Source organism: Patella vulgata, chromosome 7, assembly GCF_932274485.2.
Source record: "Patella vulgata chromosome 7, xgPatVulg1.2, whole genome shotgun sequence".
NCBI lineage: Eukaryota > Metazoa > Mollusca > Gastropoda > Patellidae > Patella > Patella vulgata.
Genome location: NC_065885.2, coordinates 19,603,445 through 19,626,372, shown reverse-complemented (window position 1 = coordinate 19,626,372; position 22,928 = coordinate 19,603,445). Strand labels below are relative to the sequence as shown.

At 36.9% G+C, this 22,928-nt stretch overlaps 2 protein-coding genes across 3 annotated transcripts in view; one reads left to right on the top strand and one right to left on the bottom strand.

The window, feature by feature from the left end:
• Window positions 1-1,471: 1,471 nt before the first annotated feature.
• Window positions 1,472-13,366, bottom strand: LOC126826932 (protein SSUH2 homolog). Its single transcript, XM_050556089.2, has 11 exons — window positions 13,252-13,366; window positions 9,998-10,036; window positions 7,591-7,755; window positions 7,354-7,423; window positions 6,587-6,716; window positions 5,485-5,670; window positions 4,666-4,835; window positions 3,634-3,726; window positions 3,170-3,272; window positions 2,302-2,406; window positions 1,472-1,665 (listed from the first exon to the last, which is right to left on the bottom strand). Coding segments are annotated over exons 1-11 (1,203 nt in total). The 5' UTR covers window positions 13,253-13,366; the 3' UTR covers window positions 1,472-1,524.
• Window positions 13,367-19,007: 5,641 nt separating this feature from the next.
• LOC126826928 (molybdate-anion transporter) overlaps window positions 19,008-22,928 on the top strand; it is a 29,845-nt gene continuing 25,924 nt past the window's right edge. For both annotated transcript variants that reach the window (XM_050556082.2, XM_050556083.2), the window contains exon 1: window positions 19,008-19,313. In XM_050556082.2, the coding sequence (XP_050412039.2) occupies window positions 19,166-19,313 (148 nt within the window). In that variant the 5' untranslated portion in view covers window positions 19,008-19,165. The remainder of the gene's footprint in view (window positions 19,314-22,928) is intronic.

Below are 22,928 nucleotides of genomic sequence, written 5' to 3'. Positions count from 1 at the left end.
AAGATACCTTGGCAGTACGAAAAAGATTAAGCATTAACTTAAATAAGAGAGAGAGAGAGAGAGGGAGAGAGAGAGAGAGAGGGGGGTAACGTCAACGCGACACAAACTAGGTCATTTCGGGACTAACATATGGTTTAATTTTATTTTCAATAATTCGCGTGCGCGTAGGGGTCTTTAGCAGTGGGAGGAAACCGGAGGACCCGGAGAAAACCCATGACGTTGGACAGGCAACCCTACTCCTTGTCACGTACAACCGGGGATTCGAAACCACGCCAGTTGACTCAATGACAGGCAAAACCCAGCTTATGCATGGGCCTGGGAGTGGGGGCAGGCCCAGGGCCCCGCGGTTCATGGCAAAAAGTGAAAAATATTCAAATTCCAGATGGAAGTTTCACGGTAATCGATCTTGCGCCGCAAGGGCGGAGAATGAGCTATCCCTCAACCTTCTCTATGAAGTTCCACTCGGTGGTCGGTCTAGGCTTCTAGTGGCGCGATGGGCGGAGACTGGGTGAGTCTGCAATCCCTCAACATTCTCTGTGATTGGTCGAAACCCGTGACGAGAGATCTTTCAGTGTACTTGCGAATTTGAAAACTGAGAAAATATCAACCCTCACCCAAGAGAAACTCCAAGCTTTAGCCATATATACTGGCTATTGAAAATGAACTTCTCCGAACACTGGATGATGAAATGATAATCGATGAGCTCAGTAGTCGTAAACAAAGTCGCAAATTATTCTGAACTCTGTAACAACCCAATCCGTTGATTTCACTTGTTATAACAGTTCCCCGCCGTTATATGTCATTTCCGCGCATTGTATGCCATTCGGAACTGAATAGATTTCGTATGTGATCAGATGTTATGTAATTATTCTTGTATTACAGACCGTTTAATTGTGTGTCACGCATGCGTGCCATTCAAAAGGATATGAAATAATCTTTTCGTCGCGTTAGGGGCCCCGCGATTCTAGTCAGGCCCAGGGCCCCGCTCTGGTTAAGCTGGGCTTTGATGACAGGCCTTATGATACAGCGCGCACGTGCTAACCATTCCCCAACTTAAATAAGACCAATAAACACTTCTAAAAACACACACGCTTTATTTGGTTTACGACGTGATATTAAAACATATAATTTAATGATTTCATAAATTATATCACAGGTTGCTTAACAAATATCCATCAAATTTATATTTTAAAATAAAAAAGGAACCCGTCGGCTTTCCTTAGCTCAGTTAATATATAACTAAATAATTTTAAAAAGCCTCATAATATGGTAAAGTAATACTGGTTTGCATAAGAGCATAGGCCCTCTATTTATCAGAACTTTACAGAAACAATTTGACTGGACCCGACACTAGATATACTCTTCCGTGAAACCTATAATAATACTGTATGGTACAGGACGAGTCCCAATTCCCCCCCCCCCCCATGTCTTATGCTCTGCACCAACGACCCCCCCCCCCCCATCCCCCCAAAAAACTTTTTATAGCACAGTACGGTTCAACAGCAGTACCCAGTAATTTTTATTCTATAATATAGTACAACAACATTGTTTGGGGTAATCAGGGCAGTACACTTTCCTCTCTTTACCGTATACCCAGTATCTATAGTTACCATCATCCCAGGTATAGTGTACCTCCGTTACCGGCACGGCTCGTAGCTGCTGACGCTGGAAAATATGAAATAAACCCATGAAAATACTTTTAAATACCGTATACAGATATGTTATTTGTCGCAGATTGTGTGGCCAGTAATATAATACGCTCTAAGTACACCCCTATCTCTTAGTGGAATAACGGAGCCACGGTGGCTAAGTGAGTAAGACGCTGGCCCGCTAGCCTGGAGGTCGCGTGTTCGATCCTTGCATTGGCCAAGAAAGTTCATCGGGATTTTCCAGCGTGGTTTTCCATTTCCAGTAGTGCTGGACAGAGGGCCTGACAAGGACAGCTGTCTAGTCATTTGGGTGGTATAGAAAATCCGAGGTCCCGTGTATACATTGGCTTGCACGTAATAAGAGTATAGGCCATGTTCCAACTGCCTGGACAAAATTTCCCTCATATCACACTGCTTGGCGTATGCCCGTTGTCATTAACCCAGTTAGGACGTTAAACCCAATTTCGTTTAGTGGCCTAACGTCCGCTTCCACTGTAGTTAGTCGTGCCACACAAATGCCCCCAAACCTTGCCATAGATGCGATGTATGTGAATCGGTTAATGTAAGTACAGTAGACTATTCACGTCTCGAACACCTGCGTTAACAGGCATATGTGTAAATGGTGAAAGGTCGAGTGATAGTACTAACTTACCTGATTAATATATTTCTCTTTTGGAAAACCCGTTCTGTGTTGATTACATAGATTGATAGAGCACTGGTTAATTTCGTCTAGAGGATAACACGATATTGGCCACACCTATTAATAAGAGGGTTGTAAAAAAAAGGTTAAATTAACTATAAATAGACAGTATGCCGGATGTGTAATTATACGATCAGACGCCACTCAGTACGTAAGATTTGTCATAGGCGTAGGAAACCAATCTCATTTGGGTGTGGGGGAGGGGGCTTAGGCTATTCGCCCCAAAATTTTCTTTGTCACCCGAATTTTCAGAATAAATCAATCATTAATAAAACGAGTTTTCAACAAATCTTATTGCGCGAGGTCTTCCGTATTATAGTATTCAAAACGTAAACCGAATTCTCTGATGTTTGTGCCCGAAAAACGGAAATACAATGCCCGAAGAATGGACGGTTCACTTCAGGGTTATATTAAAGTACTTTTGCCTCTTTCTGCAAATTCTCTGTTAAAGTCAATCAGTATTGTATAATATGAAGGACAGCTGTTGTGACCCCTATTATTTAGTTGTCACATTTCAGCAGTGAGCGTTATATATTCCAGTATTAATATTATTTATGAATGTACAATTATATAATTCCTACAAAACATATAGAATTAAATCTCAGTAATATAAACACACTTATGGATATACTACTTCTGAATTGTATTTGCTTGATAATGATACCTGTATGTGTATTGAAACGTAGCATGTTAATAAAATTCAGAGGTAGTATATCCATATAATTGTGTTAATTTTTGTATAATTATAGTTAATTTTTCGTCTTGAAATTAACGAGACACAATCAAAATATCTGAATTAATTTTCTGCGTATATACTCACCGGTAACATGACTTGTTCAAACACTAGAGATCCCTGAACTTCTCTAATTAACTCATCAGGTAAATCTGTCTTCTCTATAATATGATCACCTTTATGATTCGTGCTGTAACACAATATAACAAAATATATAAAGTATTTATTATATATTTATTATGAAGTATTTATTATATATTTATTATAAAGTATTTTTTATAAAGGAAATTAGTTTGATGCCAATTCAACAATTTGAGAGTAATTTATTGTATTTTTTTATTTTATATTTATTGGTGTCTGCACTGTGAAAGGGATTGTCTGGAAAGCGGCGTTTGACTAATTTGGCCAACACATCTAGATTTTTCATGTCACCCCAACGAATAGACGGACTTTCATTGTCAGCCAAGGCGTTATCCCCCCCTGACACGGTTCTTCAATCACTGTTAAATGTTCTAAACTCTACTTTAAAAACATGGACATATAAAACATACTATACAACTTTCATCTGTATGAAACATTTTAAGTTTGAGAAACCATCACACGTCTTGCAAGTTATTCTTCCATCACCACCACACGTATTACACCTAAAGAAATATATACACTCTATAGACAATTTACCGTTTTATGTGAGAATATATCACCGAGTAGTTAATGGAAACTTAAGGCTGAACGTACTAAAATGATATAAAATTATAAAAAAAAGTAGAGGATATTCAGAAACAATACAAAACTGCGGAAATGCGCTGCTGTTTTTATTAGAGGTAACCAGTGTATGTTAATAACAGGCCTATTGCGTACACATGAACATAAACAGTTCATATGGGCGGCGGCTTATCTGACGGTCCCATTTTACTCGCAAAGAGATACACCGTCAAAAGTGAAAATGGACGTTTTTGATTTTTGTCTTAATAATGAGTAATTGCTCCACCAATCCTCAGACATTCAGCAATTCGTCGTGGTATGCTCCTAATCAACCGTCCAATCACGATTTGGGGCAATCTGACCCACTCCTCTTGCAGTGCCACGGCCAATTCTTGCAGTGTTGTCGGTTGACGTCGACGTCGACGAACACGTCTCCCGATCAAATTAAACGTAACACACTAAAGCAAAGATACGCTAAACAGTAAATCTTATGCAAGAACCGATAGGAAAGCAAACATAGATAGATAAACCAACACGCGGCAGTTTTCACCAACCCTTCCTTGAAGTGTCAAATTTGACAATGAACCCCTCCCACGTGTATGGCGCTATTGCGTGTCGCACGTGCAGCTCAGTGGTTCTGTTGGGGCGATAAGTTCTTCATCTGTGAACAGTTCTCTCAAAGCATATCAAATGTCCATGATTATTTATCATATCACAACCTGCATAGGTAATTGCATTTCAATATCCCCAACTTTTTTTAAGGGTATATAATTACATGTATAAACAATAATACAAAGTTTTACAGATTATAATAACATTCTACAGATATTTTTATGACAATATATTGTTATGAAAATAATAACCAGAACCCTCTCGCTTACCTGACATTGCCGTCACCATGACAAACAAAACACATGTCACTAACAGGACCGTGTTCAGGGTCATGTCGTGTCACGTGACCGTCACCACCACAATGGTGGCATCTTGTTTGACCCCAGCCGTGACATCGATGACATCTCAAATAACCCCTAGCGTCACAAACATTACATGGCTGAAATACAGGAAGGTTGGATTATAAGACGAAAGCCTCCGACTAGTGATTAAAATTAACCAACTAGTTAATCTAGGTTAATAAAATGACCTGCCTAGTTAATAAATATGTCTGACGACTGAATAAAATTCGCCGATAGAGCCGTGTGACTAGTTGAAGAAGAAATAAAATGGGGTTTAACGTCCTACTTGTCTGCTCCGAACTAGGCTAATAAAGACGGTATACGCCATACAGCCCGGACAGCGGCACTACGGCCTACTCTTATATCAAATTCCAACTGTGAAGGGATCTTTTACGTGCACGCCAATGTGTAGACACGAGCTCGGATTTTTTCCTGTCCGAACGACTAGACAGCTGTCCTTGCCAGGCCCTCCATCACTGACAAGGGGGAACCACGCTGGAAAATCTGGATGAACTTTCTCGGCCAATGCAGGGAAATAACACACGACGCCCAGGCTAGCGACCAAGAATCTTACACACTTACCCATCGTGACCCCCCTGGTTAATACATGTGTTTGACTTGCTGATAAGGTGTTATTCTAGTTGATACAGGATTGTGACTAGCTGAAAAAGTTTTATTGTAGTTGATACATGCGTCTGGCTAATTGATACATGTATCTGACAACATAATGTTTTCAATACGGCTTACCCTGACAGTAGCTGTATGGGGCACTTCTACCAATTTGACATGGTCATGGAAAACATTGTCAGGATTGCACGGTATGGCGAATGGTGGTGGTGGTATACCGTTTTCCGGGCCGTCAATCATCCCACCGCGATATGGTACAGATACAAAACCTGTTTGTCTTTCTTCACAAAATGTCTCCAGTGTGTACTGTAATAAAAATAAATTAAATACATCAGCAGCAGATCCAGTCGTTTAAGCGTTGATGACCCCTCCAGTTATGCTTGGACCCGGGTTCGCTTAGTTTTGTGGGATAATCTGTTTCGTTGAAAGTTATACCTATAAGCTTATAGACAAAGTCAATGTTGATCTACAACTGTTGACACTGTAAGCCAAAAATTACACTAAGACAAAACTTCAAGGACCCAAATCGCGTTCTTTGACACCTAGAAATAAACACAAATGGGTCGCAACGCATGTAATAATGTAATATGAATGTATAAACTGATTTGCATTCGATCGTTTCTGTTTTTACTGTAATTTCTAATACGCGAAGTGAGTCGCTTCATTACAAATCGTTTGGCACGTGAATCGTGTGTCAATTTCAAAATTTTCATTTTGTCTTAAATATTGAATATCAGAAACCTATCTTTTCATGTTAAGATAACAGCATCTATGGTGATTTAGATTAACCAATAGGTCGTGTTTGCAATATCGAAGATTGTGGTTGACTTGCCTCCTTTAATCGTATACAGCTTGCCTCGTCAGTAATCGAAAAAACAAATCTGATCCAATCAATCCAAGACTTTTAATTCGACCTAAATCAGAGGTTTGGTTCCTTCAAGATCTAACTAATACAACGCCATAGACCCAAGGATGTATGGAGTATAGTCGGACCGTCCTATTAAGCGAACGTCTCAAATAACTAAACAGACTGATATTCTGACAACTTACATGCAGGGCATTAGGGGGTATAAGTTCTTAAAATTTGCATTTCTTGAGCTGATCAAAGGACGTATGAAGTTGAGCCGTGCTAGTATTATTAAGCGTACGTTCCAAATGGCAAAACAAACTGACATTGTGGTGTTGGTTTACGACCGTGTGCAATCACGTTTTGACAACTTACATGCAGCGCATTATGAGGTATAATTTCTTTAATTTGCATTTCTTGAGCTGGACCTTTACTGTAGCAACAATTTTCACTGACGAACTGAAACATGGCTTCACGACATTGCTGCTCATCCAAGTTAGCTACACTGAAAAATGTATGGTTAAATGACAGGTATAAGAAATAAAACGAAATGAAATGGGTTTTAACGGGCTGCGGAAGACGGGCAAAAGCCTAAGAAAACTTGCCCTGACAGTGACATTACGGCATTATTTCTATTTCGAACTGTCAGGGAATCTTGAAGGTGCTCTCATCATGGGACCTTGGGGTTTTCTCCCACCCGAAAAGAGAAAAATAGAAAAAAGATCAAAGGTCTCATGCTAAGAATTATAAAACTAAAACTACTAACAGTATCGCAATACAAATTTAAAACAATTTTTGTTGTTTTAGTTTCAAACCAAAAAATGAACTGTAGCGTAATTTTATGTCATAAAAGCGGTCGGCTGAAGAGGTGAAAAGGTTTATACAAATAAACACGACAAGGCTGTTTATATGCAACTGTCATTAAAAAAGTTGTAGCTGAGCAAAAACCATCCCAAACATTAAAGTCAATTGGAAAATTAATAGTGGTCTGCTCCCAAAGAATATTTTCGTTAAGTGGAGTTCCTTCCCTTGAACAATCTTTTTTAGACGGCAAAACTCCCACACTAAATAATCTAAAAAATAAGGCAGATTCTTATAACTATGCTATATGACATAACAGAATTTCATTGAAATAAACTTACTCGTCAAACTGCATGTGTGGTGGATCTCCTTGTGGAGGAGGTGGTGGTGGCGGAGGTGGCATTGGGGCCACTAAAAGAAAACAAATCAAATTATAATGAACATAAATAACAATGAGCCCAAACCACAAAAATGTTTTGTTATAAAATACATAATTTTTTTTCAGAAAGTTGCTACATGCTTAGAATCTTCACCCAGAGGTTTAATTTACTGTCTAAATGTAATAAATTTGAACTCACTCATTCCAAATCCTCCAACACCCTGGTACCCCTGGAATGCTGGCATACCCGGCATTGGGGGTGGCGGACCCATCCCAGGGGGTGGCATATTTGGGTCTCCTCCCATTGGGGGACCCTGCCCTTGCCTAAAGTCAGGAGGTGGTCCTCCCATTCCAGGATTCCATTCTGTAATGAAAAGAGAAACACCAAGTTATGAACATATTTATATAAATTATATAAATTTATAGTCGATGTCGATTTTAATAGCAGTAAATTAATGTCGCATAGTCCTCGCGTTTCTGCAAAAAAATCATAAATTATAATGTTTTGTTTTTTTAAAAGGTTTAGATGAAAGATATTCAATGGACATAACAACAAAAAATACCTGCAGGACGGATTAAATTCATAGATAATAGTTTTTATTAAATTAAATCTTTAGAATTATAATGAAGTTTTATAAAGACAGTAATGTGACGTAGATATTCTATGACTTATATATAGTAAATCTTATTTTGATGGCTGTCGTGATGCAATGGAGAAAGTATACCAATTTAATTTAAAGATACATTATGGGAGATAAGATAAAGAGATGGCAGTTCTCGCTATAATACTTAAAAACTAGATAGTGTAAAGGTAATTTGTTGCAAATTTCAGTCAAATTGATCCACTATTGAGCCGAGAAAGAAGCGGGTGAAATTTTTGCATAGCCTCGGTCATCATTACTAAAATCATTAATATAAACAGAATAGTCTCGATTATCCACTTTTTAAAATTTAATTATCAATGGCCGTTAGCGGCATATAGGAATCTAATCCAGCCAACATCGAAGGCTAGCCTTGACATCGAGAGTTTATTATGGTCTGGATAAGTTAATTAATGTCTAATTGATAATTTAGATAACATTTCAGGCCTAAAGAAAGACTTGTAATAATCAGATTTTGCTCTTGCATAGGCCTAATGCATGTTTAAGTAATTAGAAGGACCATATGGAAATAAACTGGGTGTTCGTGATTAACATATAATATATAGGAATATTGTATTTCAATAATTCACTTGCGCACGTTTCTTCAGCAGTGGTAAGAAACCAGAGAAATTAGTAGTTTGGATATTAATGGACTAAACCAGGGGCGTCCTTGAACTAATTCTAAAAACAAAGCCAAACGTCCCTGAAACAGGTAATTTTTTAGAATGGTTTCCAAATTGCCAAGATAATAAATATTGAACACAGCGCTCACTTTAAGACATCTATGACATACAGTACACAAGTCAGTTTTTCTGAAACTGGACAACAATAATGAATTATTTCCACCGCTAATTTCTAAGAATTATCGACACGTCAGTATGTTGAAATTTGTTCAACGGGTCACATTTAAACCCTTGGCAGGCCGGATCTGGCCCGCGGGCCTCATGTTTGACACCTCTGGTCTAAACATTTATGTTTACTGTGCCTCTAAATACATAACTGCCCATCGGTGAATTCAATCTACCAGAGCCGAGGTTGGATTATTTATTTCCAACCGCACTATGAAAAATAACAATCAAAAACAATAAACTTAACACCTTTGATTAGGGGCCATTTACAACTAAACCAACACAGCGGAAGCTCTTACAGGCATTAAAAGGGGGAAATCCTATTATTTATAAAGATCAATAATGGGAAAACAATTAACCTGAGCTATAGATAAACAATCATTTAAAGAGAAGTGTGTGTGTGTGTGAGGGGGGGGGGGGTTATGAGTGAACAAGATGCAAGGGAAACAGTAAATATATTAATTCAATAAACTGAAAATCATGAAAGATATAAAACCTATTATTAGACTATAAGACTGGACGAAAGGAGCCGTAATTATATTAGTTCACTAATCTATGTATAAGGGAGACCAGAAATGTACTAAACACAATTTCATTTCGACAAAAGAATGCGATGTTAGTAGCTTATTTATCTATCTATAAGCTACAGAAAAGGTTGGAAATGTCCGACCATTTAGTTATTACATTCGGGTCCAAGCCGTGTGTCTCAGTGATTCCCGTGTTGAGAGGGAAGTGCATCGAAAGTTTCTGGTGTGTGATTCTCTCGGATCAGTGGGGCAGGACGAATACCCTGGCAAAGGATAATGTATAGTCCTTCGGATGGAACGAAAAAAAACGAGGTACCGTGTACACATTAGCGTGCACGTTGGAATTCGATATAAGAGTAGGTTATAGCGCCGTCGTCCGGGCACATTTTCCTCATACACTGTATGGCGTATGACCATCTTCATTATCCCAGTCGTCGGAGCAGAAAAGTAGGACGTTAACACCCATTTCATTTCTTTAACGTTCGGGTCCAAGTCGGATTGAATTCATCTAGTACGTAGTGTACCGTTACTGTCACTGCGGGTCGTATTTAGTTATATCATTATCTTATACCAGAACATATTTAACTTACGTTGGGGTGGTGGTCCTCCTGGTGCACCGGGCTGAAGCACTGAAAAAATGTAAATATTCAAATTAGTTTCCTATAGAGAATCAGTACCTAGATTTATTTCAGAAAGTTTTGAGGAATCTCTTAGTAAAGATTCTAGGCACCGTATAATTTCTAAAGTACGATTTTAACAATATAAAGCTGCGAGTAAAACTGTAATGGCGCCACAGGGCTTCTGTCGTACGTAACTAACGTACGAAAATTAAATGGTGGCTATAGCTTTTTCCACTTCTCTGCAGGTAGGATGGATCTGTTGTTCAGATTGGGCTTCTGTGTGAGCAAAATCATTCACATTTTAATCTGTATTCCAAGGGCCGTCTTTATTTTTAACATTGACCGCGCTTCAGTACAAATAATTTCCAACCTGACGCGATATGACTATAAACAGTTAAAATTAGATTTTACACAAAATGTCAAATCTGTTGTTTTAAGTTTCAATTGGTAAGTTTTCAGTGAGTTTAAAGAAGGTTCGTTCAAAGCACCCTTACTTGGATAATTTTCAATTATAATTAGGTTGACCGCGATAATGCCTTGAAAACGAAATATTTTCACCAGTATGGTGTTGTCATATCAACAACGCCATTAAGTTTATGATCCATTGATAACATTGACACTGTACATATATAACATCCAGTAATAATAAGGTTGAGATAATTTACAATTTACAATAATCCATATTATTATTATATTGTTTCAATAACGTTAGAGTCAACGTAGTTTTATGATTATAACATTGGAAACGCCCGGGTTACAGTATAATTAGTAAAACGAAAATCAACAAAAGATAATCGCGTGACCACAATCGGCATTCCTCGTTATTCCGATCATTGACGGTGTTTAATGCTGTTCTCTGAATATTGTACCGGGTATAGCTGGTCCTTTAATTTCGACCCAAGCCCCATCCCCACTCTCATCCCCATATTTCCAATATGTACAGATGTTTGACTTTTGTAAGTAAATCCGAAAGCCATTTTACTGTAGATATCGTGCACTACCCGTGGAATGTATTTGGAAGCTTGAAACCATCGCTCCGTTTTGCTTGTGGCGGGTGTCGTGCAATATTACTTTTCCTAAAACACTGGATGTCATATACCATGTGTAATTTGTACACCTACGCCCATTTTTATACGCCTGTCTTTCAGTGTGGGTGTATTATGGCTTAATCCGATCGGTCAACAATTGGCTCGTGAACCCGATAGAGGTTACACTTTTTATTATGCAGCATTGTGGTCTTGAGAGCACGAACCCTATCAATATTCGGTGTTCTACAATCTTCCGTTCCAACGTTATTCCCCCTTTTCCTGCAATTTTGTGAACGCGATAGAGGCGACAGTTTTAACAGATTTTTCAAGCTATGGAACAAGACTGAGATCAGTCTTTTTGAAGGCGTACGAGATCCTTATTAGATTTTGTTTCTACGAGACATAGATGATGTTGGGGCGTATTTCCAAGCTTTGCGTGGCTGTCGTTACTACAAGGTATTCTCAGATATCTGGAAATTTTGTCTTTAAGTCTAAGGTCCCTTTAATTTATTGACCATATTTGAGAGAACGTTGACAATAGTATCATTGTATGTAGTTAGCTATGGAATCTAATAGACTGATGACAGCATAGTGTGATATAGGCTTACCCATTTATAAATTATATGAACAATGATCATGACGTACATATCATGCTAATCAGAATAGATACCATTGATATTGGAAATCAGAAATAATGCTTGGTGTTGAGCTTGAATTAATCGATGCACGGACAAAAGAAAGTGTCGATAATGAAAACTAGTATTTTGTGTTATATTGGTTGAAATTACCGAGTAAATTTGAGCTTGTTTGATAAACAGTGTAACAATATCTATTATACAGCCATTAGGAACTAACAAGAAGAGTGTGTCGAGCTGTTCTAATAGGACAAACACAAAGTCATGTCAAAATATTTTGGTAGTATTGCCCACAAACAAAAATTGTCACTTTTACAAATGATTGATACTTTACATATGAAATATCAAATTACCGTTATAATTTTCCGGACAAAATTCGTCTTTCCTCGCTTTTCAGACTTTTACATAAATTAAAATTACCGAATGTTGACCACAAAAACGACGAACGCACTATTCGTTGCTATTATTCATCTGTATTTTCTATTTCACAGAGTTTCTCTGTGTCAGTGGTGAAGGACAGAGGACTTGGCAGGGAACCATGGTCTAATCGTTCGGAATGGTACAAAAAATCGAGGTCCCTTGACATTTGGAATTTACTACTTGTTGCCTGGGCAAAATTTCCCTCAAAGCACACTGCGTGGCGTAGGCCTATCTATTGGCCCGGTTAAATCAGAACTGTCGGGGTTAAACCCCAATTCATTCATCGAGTATGTGGTTATTTGATATTTTGAAGTCGACGATCTAAATAGAAGTGATTATGAAAGATTTGATATCTAAGATAATATTGACTGGTGTTAACCAAATATATTGACCCATTGATTATATTTCATAATATTTGAAGCCCTTGACATGCATACATGTATCTTCAAAGCCCATGGAATATAATACAGTTCGTTGATTGTAATGAATGGATTATAATACTTGACTTGGCTTTATTAATATGTATAAAAATATTTCTTGAATAGGGTTTTTAGAAAGTTGTTCAAAAATCCGCTTTGGTGTATTTAATAAATAGTATGTGTTGAATATGGCTTTATGATTTAGCATTGTAAGTATAAGATAATAATATAGCCCTTACTTTCACGTGATACGTCACATCACACAGCGTCGATTATTGGCAACTGGTCCGAGGCAGAATAGTGCCTTTTACTCATATTATATACCTATTTACACTAAACTTCAATATGAAATATTTTGCATCCATATATACTTCACGTGCAGAACCTGATATAATTTATTCACGCAAGGAAGCTAAATCAATTCTGCTCGATGCAAGATTTATTAACCTGGGAAATTCTCACGTTATATAGTTATCTGGGTGCGAACTCGATGGTAAAACTGAAAGATTCAGAATAATTCTTTCAAAGCAAATGGCTGTTTTCATGATTTTAATTATTGGGTCTTCTATCCTCCCAGAAAACCAAACGTTCAATTAAGCAGGCATATGGGAAGAGAAGTCTTGTCTAATGGATAAAACAATACAATTCATTCGAAATATTTAAATTTTCAGTCACAAGAAAAGGTCTCGACGGGACTTTGAAATAAACAAAAAGTTACTTACTCTTTTAATAGAACGGAAATATATCGTCGGACTTCAGCTTTTCAAAACGGTCTATTAAGCAATCGGCTGTTAATTGTTATTGTATACTGGTTGCCACGGACGCCGGAGAAAATAGCCATGTTGTATTTAGAATTATAACTATGGAGAACCAACGGGGACAAAATACCTTGCATTACTTGCCTGGCGTCAATATTTTCATGTTTTAAAGAGGGAGTGGAGGGTGGTTGGGGTTGAGAGTTGGTCGGCATGTTGTAAAATTATAACTATGGAACAAATTATAACAAATATCTTTTACATTGTTTGGGGGTTATTCAAAATGTAGGACGCACACAGAGTTGGTAAATTTCATATTGTTGACATTTACATTTTTTTCAAGTTTTGCTTACCATTCGATTTAGATACCATTACAAAACTATATTATACGATATAATACCAACAACCTTCTAAACAAACCACCGGAATTAAAACAGAAGGCCTTGTGACAAAGACACAATAATATATAATTATTCAGCTGTTAATCCATTGGGTGTCACATCGAGTACATATTAAATAAACTAAATAAACTGGAATAAGTAACTGTATTTATTAATATTATGATGTTTGATCTTAAAACCATGAATACAAATACTATCATATTTCCTCACTTGTTAACTATCAATTCGGGCAAAATTCGGCTTGATCGATAATAAAACCAAAATTTATAATACTTTCGAATTTAAGGTGTGTATTTTTTTTAATTTTTTTTTTTAAATAAAATCACTGGGGTATTGTCTGCCTGCATGTGGGAGTGTTTATTGAGTTACAGGAGCTAACTCTCTAACTCAATGTTATCCATAATATTCGAAATTAAAAACGCGAATTAGAATTAATTATTGATGAATTTCAATCAATATTGATGTTGTTATTTTGCCGTGAAAGTATAAGAACATAATATCCAATATTTAGGACACGAGTCGTGTACCCTATGATTTCGGGTACCATTTTGTAATGAACAAATATAAACATATCCTACAACTCAATGTGGTAGTAATTAGTAAAGGCTGATTCACAAACGACAAAATAATAATTTACAAATTGAATATAAATCACTTTACATACATTCATATTATATTAATATATGCTTTTAGAACCATTTCAAGGTTACCAAAAATAGAGCCATACGCCCTTTAATGTTTGACTGTGTTGCATGACGAACCTTGTTTGGTTTGATTAAACCGTAAACCAGCAATGCATTATGACAGAATAACGTTGATGCTAAATTCAACTCGGGGTAAGTTGACTGATAAGCAATTTCATTGATCAAAACTTTTGGGTTTGATAACTTTAAACATACATTATGCAAGAGCAAAATCTGATTATTGCAAGTTTTAATTTAGTCTTCAGATGTTATAGAAATTATAAATTAGATCTTTATTTAAACAACAAGCCCAAAATCGACTCTGTAGACCCACGGATGGCTCGGCTACAGCTCGGATTTAAATAGGATTTCACTTATCAATTAATTCAAATATGGCGCATCCTGATGAGAATACGACAGTTAGATCGAGGCTAAATGATAGAGTGTACTTAGCGAGGCCGCTGTAGAGCGTTTCCGCATGCCATTGAAAACTTTACTTGATAATCGAGATATTACGGTGAAGGCACATTTCACTACCATTTCTAGTCAAATATTACAACGATGATAACTATGATCAGAATAAAGTAATTTGACTGAAATTTTCAAAATATTCTTCTTTCATCATCATCATTTTGAACTGTTATAGCAAGAATGGCCAATTCTCTGTAAAAATCTCCCACAATGTATCTTTAAAGTAACGTGCGTCAATTTCAATTTTCACTAAAATATTTAAATTTTCTCACGGCTTAATCTACGCTAATATATGTACCCAGATCGATGATTATCATTTAGTTGAGAAAACAAAGCCGAAATACCAACACTAGATAATCTTCCGACTTGAATCCAATCGGATTTAAAACAAGCATGTTAACTCAATTATTCTGTTCGCCCACGGGACCTCGCTTATTGTTCCATCCGAACGACTAAATTCTAAATTAAAATAAAATAGACACAATTTAGTAAATGTAGAATGTACACAGCCAATCGATTTGGGGTAACTTAAAAAAAAGTAAGAACAAACCACTCAAACTCAAAGATAAATAGACGACAAATATTAATTAATTACATATGTATCGTTTTATAAAATATCAAGCAATCAAATTGCTTATCTATTCTTAGCATAAGCAGAGAATGTTCATGCTCGAGCTTAGTGAAGGTTCTGGTGTAGTAAAACTGTACCATTAGTTCAATCACTCAGTTTAAACACGCACACAATAAACTATAAACATTATGAACTCGGGGAATATTTGATAGGATCTCATTCGAGTCTAGACAAAAAATCTTATCTCTCGGCCCTGCCCTGCGTGTCTCGAGATAAGAGATGGTACTATATAGTTTTTTCTAGCAAAATACGATGCGAATCAGATAGTATAGGCCTACTTCAATAAGCAAAACTTTCAATATTTTTTTTTATATTCAAAACAACGTTTTACTTTCAAAATCTAACATTCAAACGACCATAAGGTCCCAATTCAATACTATTTATAAAACCGAATATATTTCTGGCAATTCAAAACTTATAGTTTGGAGGCTCAGCGCGGGAGGGAGGGGGGGGGGGTGTCCATCAAATGGGCACAAAACCAGACCCAACTTTCCTAGAGTAAAATTTTGCGTAGAATACGATGCCGAGTGGTAATCAGTCCGCCGTTGGGGCGTTTTCGAGATATTCGGGGTCAAAAGTCAAATGGGTTCATTTGCACTGAAAGTGAATGCGCGGTCATTCTTGTATCATGAAAATAAGCTGAAAATGATCGAAAGTAATCACACTTTCAATAAAAATTCACCTTTGTCAAAAGGTCACATTTTCCGTTTCAGCACTAGGAAGATTTAAAGCAATAAAATGTCAATGATGGACACCCCCCCCCCCCCCGCGCTGAGCCCCCGGTATATTAGAACTTATGGTACAGTAAACCTACTATAGACTATACAGCTAATTATTTGCTTCGTGTACACAATAAAAACTTCAAGTCTGCTATGGCAGCATTACGTTTGAGTTCCCATAAACTAGAAATAGAGAGGGGCCGGTACAAGAACGTGATGCAGGGTGGAGGGCCTGACAAGGACAGCTGTCTAGTCGTTCGGATGGGACGAAAAACCGAGGTCCCGTGTACACATTGGCGTGCACGTAAAAGATCCCTTGACAGTTGGAATTCGATATAAGAGTAGGCCGTAGCGCCGCTGCCCGGGCAAAATTTCACTCATAGCACACTGTATGGCGTATGCCCTTCTTCATTAGCCCAGGTTAGAACAGTAGGACGTTAAACTCCATTTCAATTCTGTATATGAATTGTATGCGGCCTGCAATGGGTGTTATGATAAAATCTTATCTTATCTTACAGGTACAATTCACCTCTTTTAAATCGAGAGAGAGAAATGGGGTTTAATGTCCACTCGATACAAACTAGGTCATTTCGGGACTAACATATGTTTTTTTTTTTTAAATTTTATTTCAATAATTTGCTTGCGCGTAGGGGTCTTTAGCAGTGGGAGGCAGCCGGAGGACCCGGAGAAAACCCACGAGGTTTGGAAAGGCGACCCTACTCCTTGTCACGTACAACCGGGGATTCGAAACCACGCCAGTTGACTCAATGATACAGCGCGCGCGCGTGCTAACCATTCGGCCATTCAATCCCCCTCTTTTAAATCGAAGAGAGCGATAATAGCTGGCTTTCCACGACATTTTAAAACGGAACAGGTTTGACGTCTTTACATCATAAAGGTGGTTGGGGTGCAGGGTAAATGTTTTGTCATGTACAACAACAAATCAAAATACGCGAGATGTACGAGTCGCGCATAACTAATGTACCGTAATTATGAATGTCCGTATCAATTTTGATCCCCCCCCCCACCCAAAAAAAAAAAAAACCAAAAAAAAAAAAAAAAAAAAAAAAATCCGCTTGATTAACTTTACTGAGAATATTTGCAGATAAACGAAACTTATTTCACAACATTGGGCTGTTTATGTTTAATTAGTCCTAATAGTATACAATTAACTTATTTTTCAGAAGTTTGTCCACACTGATGAACGGTGAATTTTCGCTAGGCCGCTACAATCACTGATAAGGATGACATCGATGCGACTTAATGAGTCCCAAATATTAACTTTTTACTTCCGTCAAATTAAATTCTAAAACATTTTTTTTCATTTATTAGAAAAATAAATAAAGACGTTTGAATTGTTTGTATGTAAAAATCATTTCATATTTAGTCTAAATGGGTATTAAAATAAGTAAAATTCACCATTTAGCCCGAATCAGTAACGTCTTATGTAAACAATGCACGCGCTATTGAGCCAATGATTGACGCCGCGTGATGTGACGTCACGTGTCGAAACAGCCATCTGTTACAGAGATATTAGAAGATCTCTGTGAAACAGATTAAGTTTGTCAGGCGAAACTAAAGGCATCCGATCGTAGCTAAAATTCATGGCATAATCCTCTGTGTTGTTTGGACCGAATAGAATTTGATCGGATAGAAAGTAAACAGAAGATATGGATTTGTTTCTTTCTAACACGGCCTAACACCAAAACGCACGCTAGAAAGTCATAACATTGTGATAGGTCAATCATTAGGGACTATGGGCGTACAAGTTCGATTAATGTTAGGGGGCACGGCGCTACAGCCTTACCCTAAAAAAAGAGCTTACCGTGTAGGGACCCCCCTACCTTGGGAAATTTTACGGCCGTAAACGCGCTTTCCTGCCATTCCAGCCCACGAATACATTGCAGCAATATTAAAGTGATCTAATATAGCCTAACTTAGGTGACTGACACGGGAGAAAATTTAACTGCCGCAAACTCGTTTTCCTGCTATTTCAGCCTTCAGCCTGTGAATACTGCAACTTTATTGTGGTCCAATATTGTCTACCTTAGGTGGCTGACCTGAATCCCAAACAAATAATCAATCGTCTCGGGGTGTGCCCCCAAAGAGAAAATTTAAAAAAAATTAACTGCAGCACTACAGCAACTTCATTGTGGTCCAATATTGCCTACCTTGGGTGGCTGACCTGTATCCTAAACAAATAATAATCAATCGTCTTGGCGTATGCCCCCCCCCCCCCACACCTGGAGAAAATTTTAAAAAATTAACTGGAGCAAAACAGCAAATATGCGTTTTTCTGCTATTCTGACTTTTGAGTTAAGCCATTTCAAAGTTGTCCAAACGTTCTGCAACCGAAATCCCCACTCTATGGCGACCTGAATTCCAATCCAATCAACCAATCAGACTGTTGCAACTGCATTCACAAATAACCGATGCCCGAAAAAGGTCGCACAACGTAGAGTGGCTCCAGACAAAATATTTTAATCCATAATCAATTCAGTACAAATTGTGGTATTCAATAAAAGAAAAGTAAACTTTGTGTTTATTAGATTTCGGACACTGACTTTATATTACAAACTTGATGAAATAATAATTTTTGCTTTTACTTCAGCCTCCTGTCCGAAAAGTCAGATTGCCTGAAAGTTAGAAACTATGTTAGTGGACCGCATTAACTTATCAGTTCGTGATGAAGATTAAATGTTTTCCAACAAAACATGGTTCCCCGGTCGTTATATAGAGGTTTCACTGTATTGAATTAACGACTGGATGATAAGAGAATAAACCTTTCCTGAATCAGAGTTATCTACCCTATGGCTTCAGGCGACAAGAGAGGACAGAGAAAACAATCTCGTTGATGGACGCCTCGTTTCGCACCTCGGTGGAAGCGGACGTAAAACACAACTAACAAGTAGTAGTAGGACGCCTCGTCACAATACACCTGAACGATTTAATACTTACAATACCGATCGTGTCATCATGAACATTTTCCTTGGAGGATTCTGGTTTTTGTGCATCTTGTGTGCTTTTCTGTATTTGTACACTAGATCGACATTATCCTCCGTCAACAATGTGAATTTCAACCAGTTTCAGCGATCATATTTGATGGTTTATTTACTTGCAATGGGTAAGTTTTACATCCTAGAATCCCGAGGCTGTGTGGCCATTTTCTGCAGGTGATCATTTATTACTGATTTATAGAGCAATATTACGTAATTATCTGCCCCATATTGATTGCTACGTCAGTATGTGTGTCATTAATTATTATATTTTTAGATCAAGATGTAATTTTATTAATGTTATAACTTCTAGTACTTCTACAATCTACAGGTAATTCGGGTAGGGTAATACAAATTTTAGCAATGTTAATGTACCGTTGCCATTTCACAATGTAAGGTTAGTGCTAGTGAATCTGTCGGGCTGTACGATAATTTTTACAAGCACTCATCTGTTACTCGTCGAATTTCCAATTTACTGATAACAAATTTGTGAAGCAAACTTATTTGTTACTACTATACTAGCGTATACATGGTGCATACTTTAAAAAGTAATTGAGATTTGTCAAGTGGTCTAACAATGTGCACTTTTAATTTTAACTTCTGTCACCCACAGCTATAGACACCGACTTGTAGAAAGCAAATTATTGAAATAAAATTGAACCATATAATGATAGTCCAAAAATGACATACTTTGTGTTCAGTGATTGCCCAACCTCACACAAGGGTAGACGAATTGTATAGCCTCTTATTATTAAGGCTGTAATGGTCCAAAATTTCTATTAGAATATTTGTTGGACCATAAGTCACAGGAGGACTTGGTGATACATGTTTAAATTATTAGTATATCTTGTAAGCTTAGTCTCATGCTTGGCAGTGGGTGCGAATAATGTATACAAAACTTTGAGCGGTCAGGTATGATATGAAAGCGAATATCAGTTAGTTATTTTTTTTAACTGGTTCACCAGGGCAACCAAACCTTGATTGGTTAACTGGTAGGCATTTCCATCCTTATTAATCATAGCTAAAAACCAATACATCCAATACATCAATGTTTTTATTGATCTTTATATGTAGTTATAACTTATAAGCTACAGAATGTTGATAAATGTGAATGAAATAGGGTTTAACTTAACCTCCTGCTTTTCTGCACCGGCTGGGCTAATGAAGATGTATGCACACCATAGAGTAGCTACATGTATGAGGGGACATTTCCGGGGTCAAATCCGTACCCCCTGGTTAATGAGGCCAGGGTTGCCTTTAGTTTCACCTTTTAATTAATCAAGTGTTGCTTTACACTGACTTATTTCATCCTCATTTAATTTTGAATAATATCGTATTAATACACAGACAGACTCCCCTTATTATTGAAAGTCCAAGTATTATTTGCTGCTTAAAATAGTAAGAGCAAGAGTATGGTACATGTATTTTAAAGATATTGTTAGGCCTACTGTAAATGAAAATTCCTTGCAATTTTAAACTACAGTACAAGATTCTTAATTCATTGGAAGCTAGAAGATTGTGGAAGTTGAATCATAATCATATGGAATATCAGTCCAAAAATTCATTTCAGTATTTACAAAGATATGATTTGCAGATAATATAAATGAATGGGATATGGTCAAATCAATTCTGCATCACCTATAATCCTTGCTAAAATTTTCTGATGGGCCTCTTTTTAATCTTTTGATTTTGTTTTCTAAACTGAATATTAATTAAATGATCAATTTTGAGTACATTCAGTTACATGTAGGTTTAAACTGTAAACATTAAATATTGTCTGTAAAAAGCAAATGATGATTGGGGGCTTTAAATAAACCACTGATCTAATTTGTTATGATGTAACCCTCTGCTTAAGGGTGTGCACCAAATTTTAATTACATAGCTAGATAAAGTATCCATAATTATATATAAGATAAAGTCATCATAAACTGCTTGTATTTAGCCTGCAGATACATACTGTATAAGAGGCAAGACATCATAGAAGAGATAAATTATTGATCCTGAGTGATCTGTGTTGAAATCAGATTTAGATAATGTTGTTGACATCGGTGACTCAATAATTCTCCACTGTTTGATAATACAAATAAAAAAATGAAATTAAAGATGATGTTCAATTTTTTTACTTTATTTATTAAGGTTAGAAGTCATAGCTTTAGTCACAGTAGGTGAAATCCTTCTCCTTCACATTGTCAATCACCACTAGGATCCATTTTGCTATGGCTAACTGCACAAACTTGACTACATGCATTTTTGTGGAATAATTTCTGTATTGAATGCAAAAATGATCTCTTGAGAATATTCATTATGCTTTTTACAAAATGAAAGTTAATCTTACTGGTCACACAATTTGTATTTGATTCTTGAACAAAAATGTCCAGAGTTTAATTACTGTGGTATGATGTTTATATTCAAAAGTCCTATTGTCAAAATACATATATCAGTAAACTAAATGCTTCATTCATCACAGCTGGGCTTGATCTTTACCTTTTTACTATAGAAATCTCCAGAACCACACCCATTACTAAATGTGAAATGGAGCAGACAAACTGAATGGCATAATAACAATCATGTACTGGTAGTCTATATTTGGATTGTTTAATTTCAATCTGATTAAAATCAAATGTGTATCGTTAGATATGCCTTATTCTATATTTTTGCCGACTTGGTTGAATAAAGAAGAAATAATATGAGTATACCATAGTAAACGTACTGAATGTGGATTTTACTTCTTTATTACAATGGCTCAGGAGGAAGAAACCTTTGTTGTGATATCTTCCTAACTAAATTAATAATACATGCGTGATATGTGCAAATATAGGATGAACTGTACAAACAGGTACATTGTACATATACACACCAGACCTAACACTTTGTAATAAAAGATATCATTTTTGTATGAATGTGTTATTTTGATTAATTTGTAGGCTGATACCGGTTTTTGATAATGAAGTGTGTCTATTTTCTGTATTCATAGAGGTACGGGCTCGATGAATGAAACTGAAATGCCTGAAAATGTGGTGTCGGTCGTCTGCAAGATGTGAAGGAGCGGAGCTTACTGTGTTGGACACCCTCCCACACAAGCACAACGTTTTGATAAGTATTCTCTTATCGTTGTGCTTGATAACGATAAGAGAATACTTATCGAAACTTTGTGCTTGTGTATAATAAACCAGTGATTGTTGTCCCATATAACTGTGTCAGTTTTGTTACCAAGTGTCATTTTTATACGCCCACATAATTTTTATCCGATTTAAAAAAACGTATTATTATATCACCTTTACACCCTAAGGACGACTGGGTTTGAATTTCGTTAAAATCTGCCCAATATTGACAGACAAAATGGCTGCCGTTCGTTCTCAAATAGCGTAAAAATATGGTATATCAAGGTTGTGGACCCTATAGAGGTCACAATTTTTGTCCGATTTTGTTGAAACTTGAAATGTAAGTTTATAACCCAAAGATCTTAGTTCCTTTGGATATTCGCTCATATCGGACCGTAACTTACTGAATTATGGCCCCTGATTGTACAAAAAATCACGTTTTTAGCTTGTGGACCCTATAAAGGTCATAATTTTTATCCGATTTAAAAAAACGTATTTTTATATCACCGTTAAACCCTAAGGATAGCTGAGTTCGAATTTTGTGAAAATCGCCCCAAAATTGACAGACAAAATGGCCGCTGTTCGTTCTCAAATAGCGTAAGAATATGGTATATCAAGGTTGTGGACCCTATAGAGGTCACA

Excerpts from the sequence above, each read along its gene's own strand:
- LOC126826932 (XM_050556089.2), bottom strand. Across the intron at positions 7,424-7,590 it reads TGTTGGAGGATTTGGAATGA|TGGCCCCAATGCCACCTCCG; the intron begins GTGAGTTCAAAT and ends GTTTTCTTTTAG. Across the intron at positions 2,407-3,169 it reads TTGAACAAGTCATGTTACCG|GTGTGGCCAATATCGTGTTA; the intron begins GTGAGTATATAC and ends TCTTATTAATAG.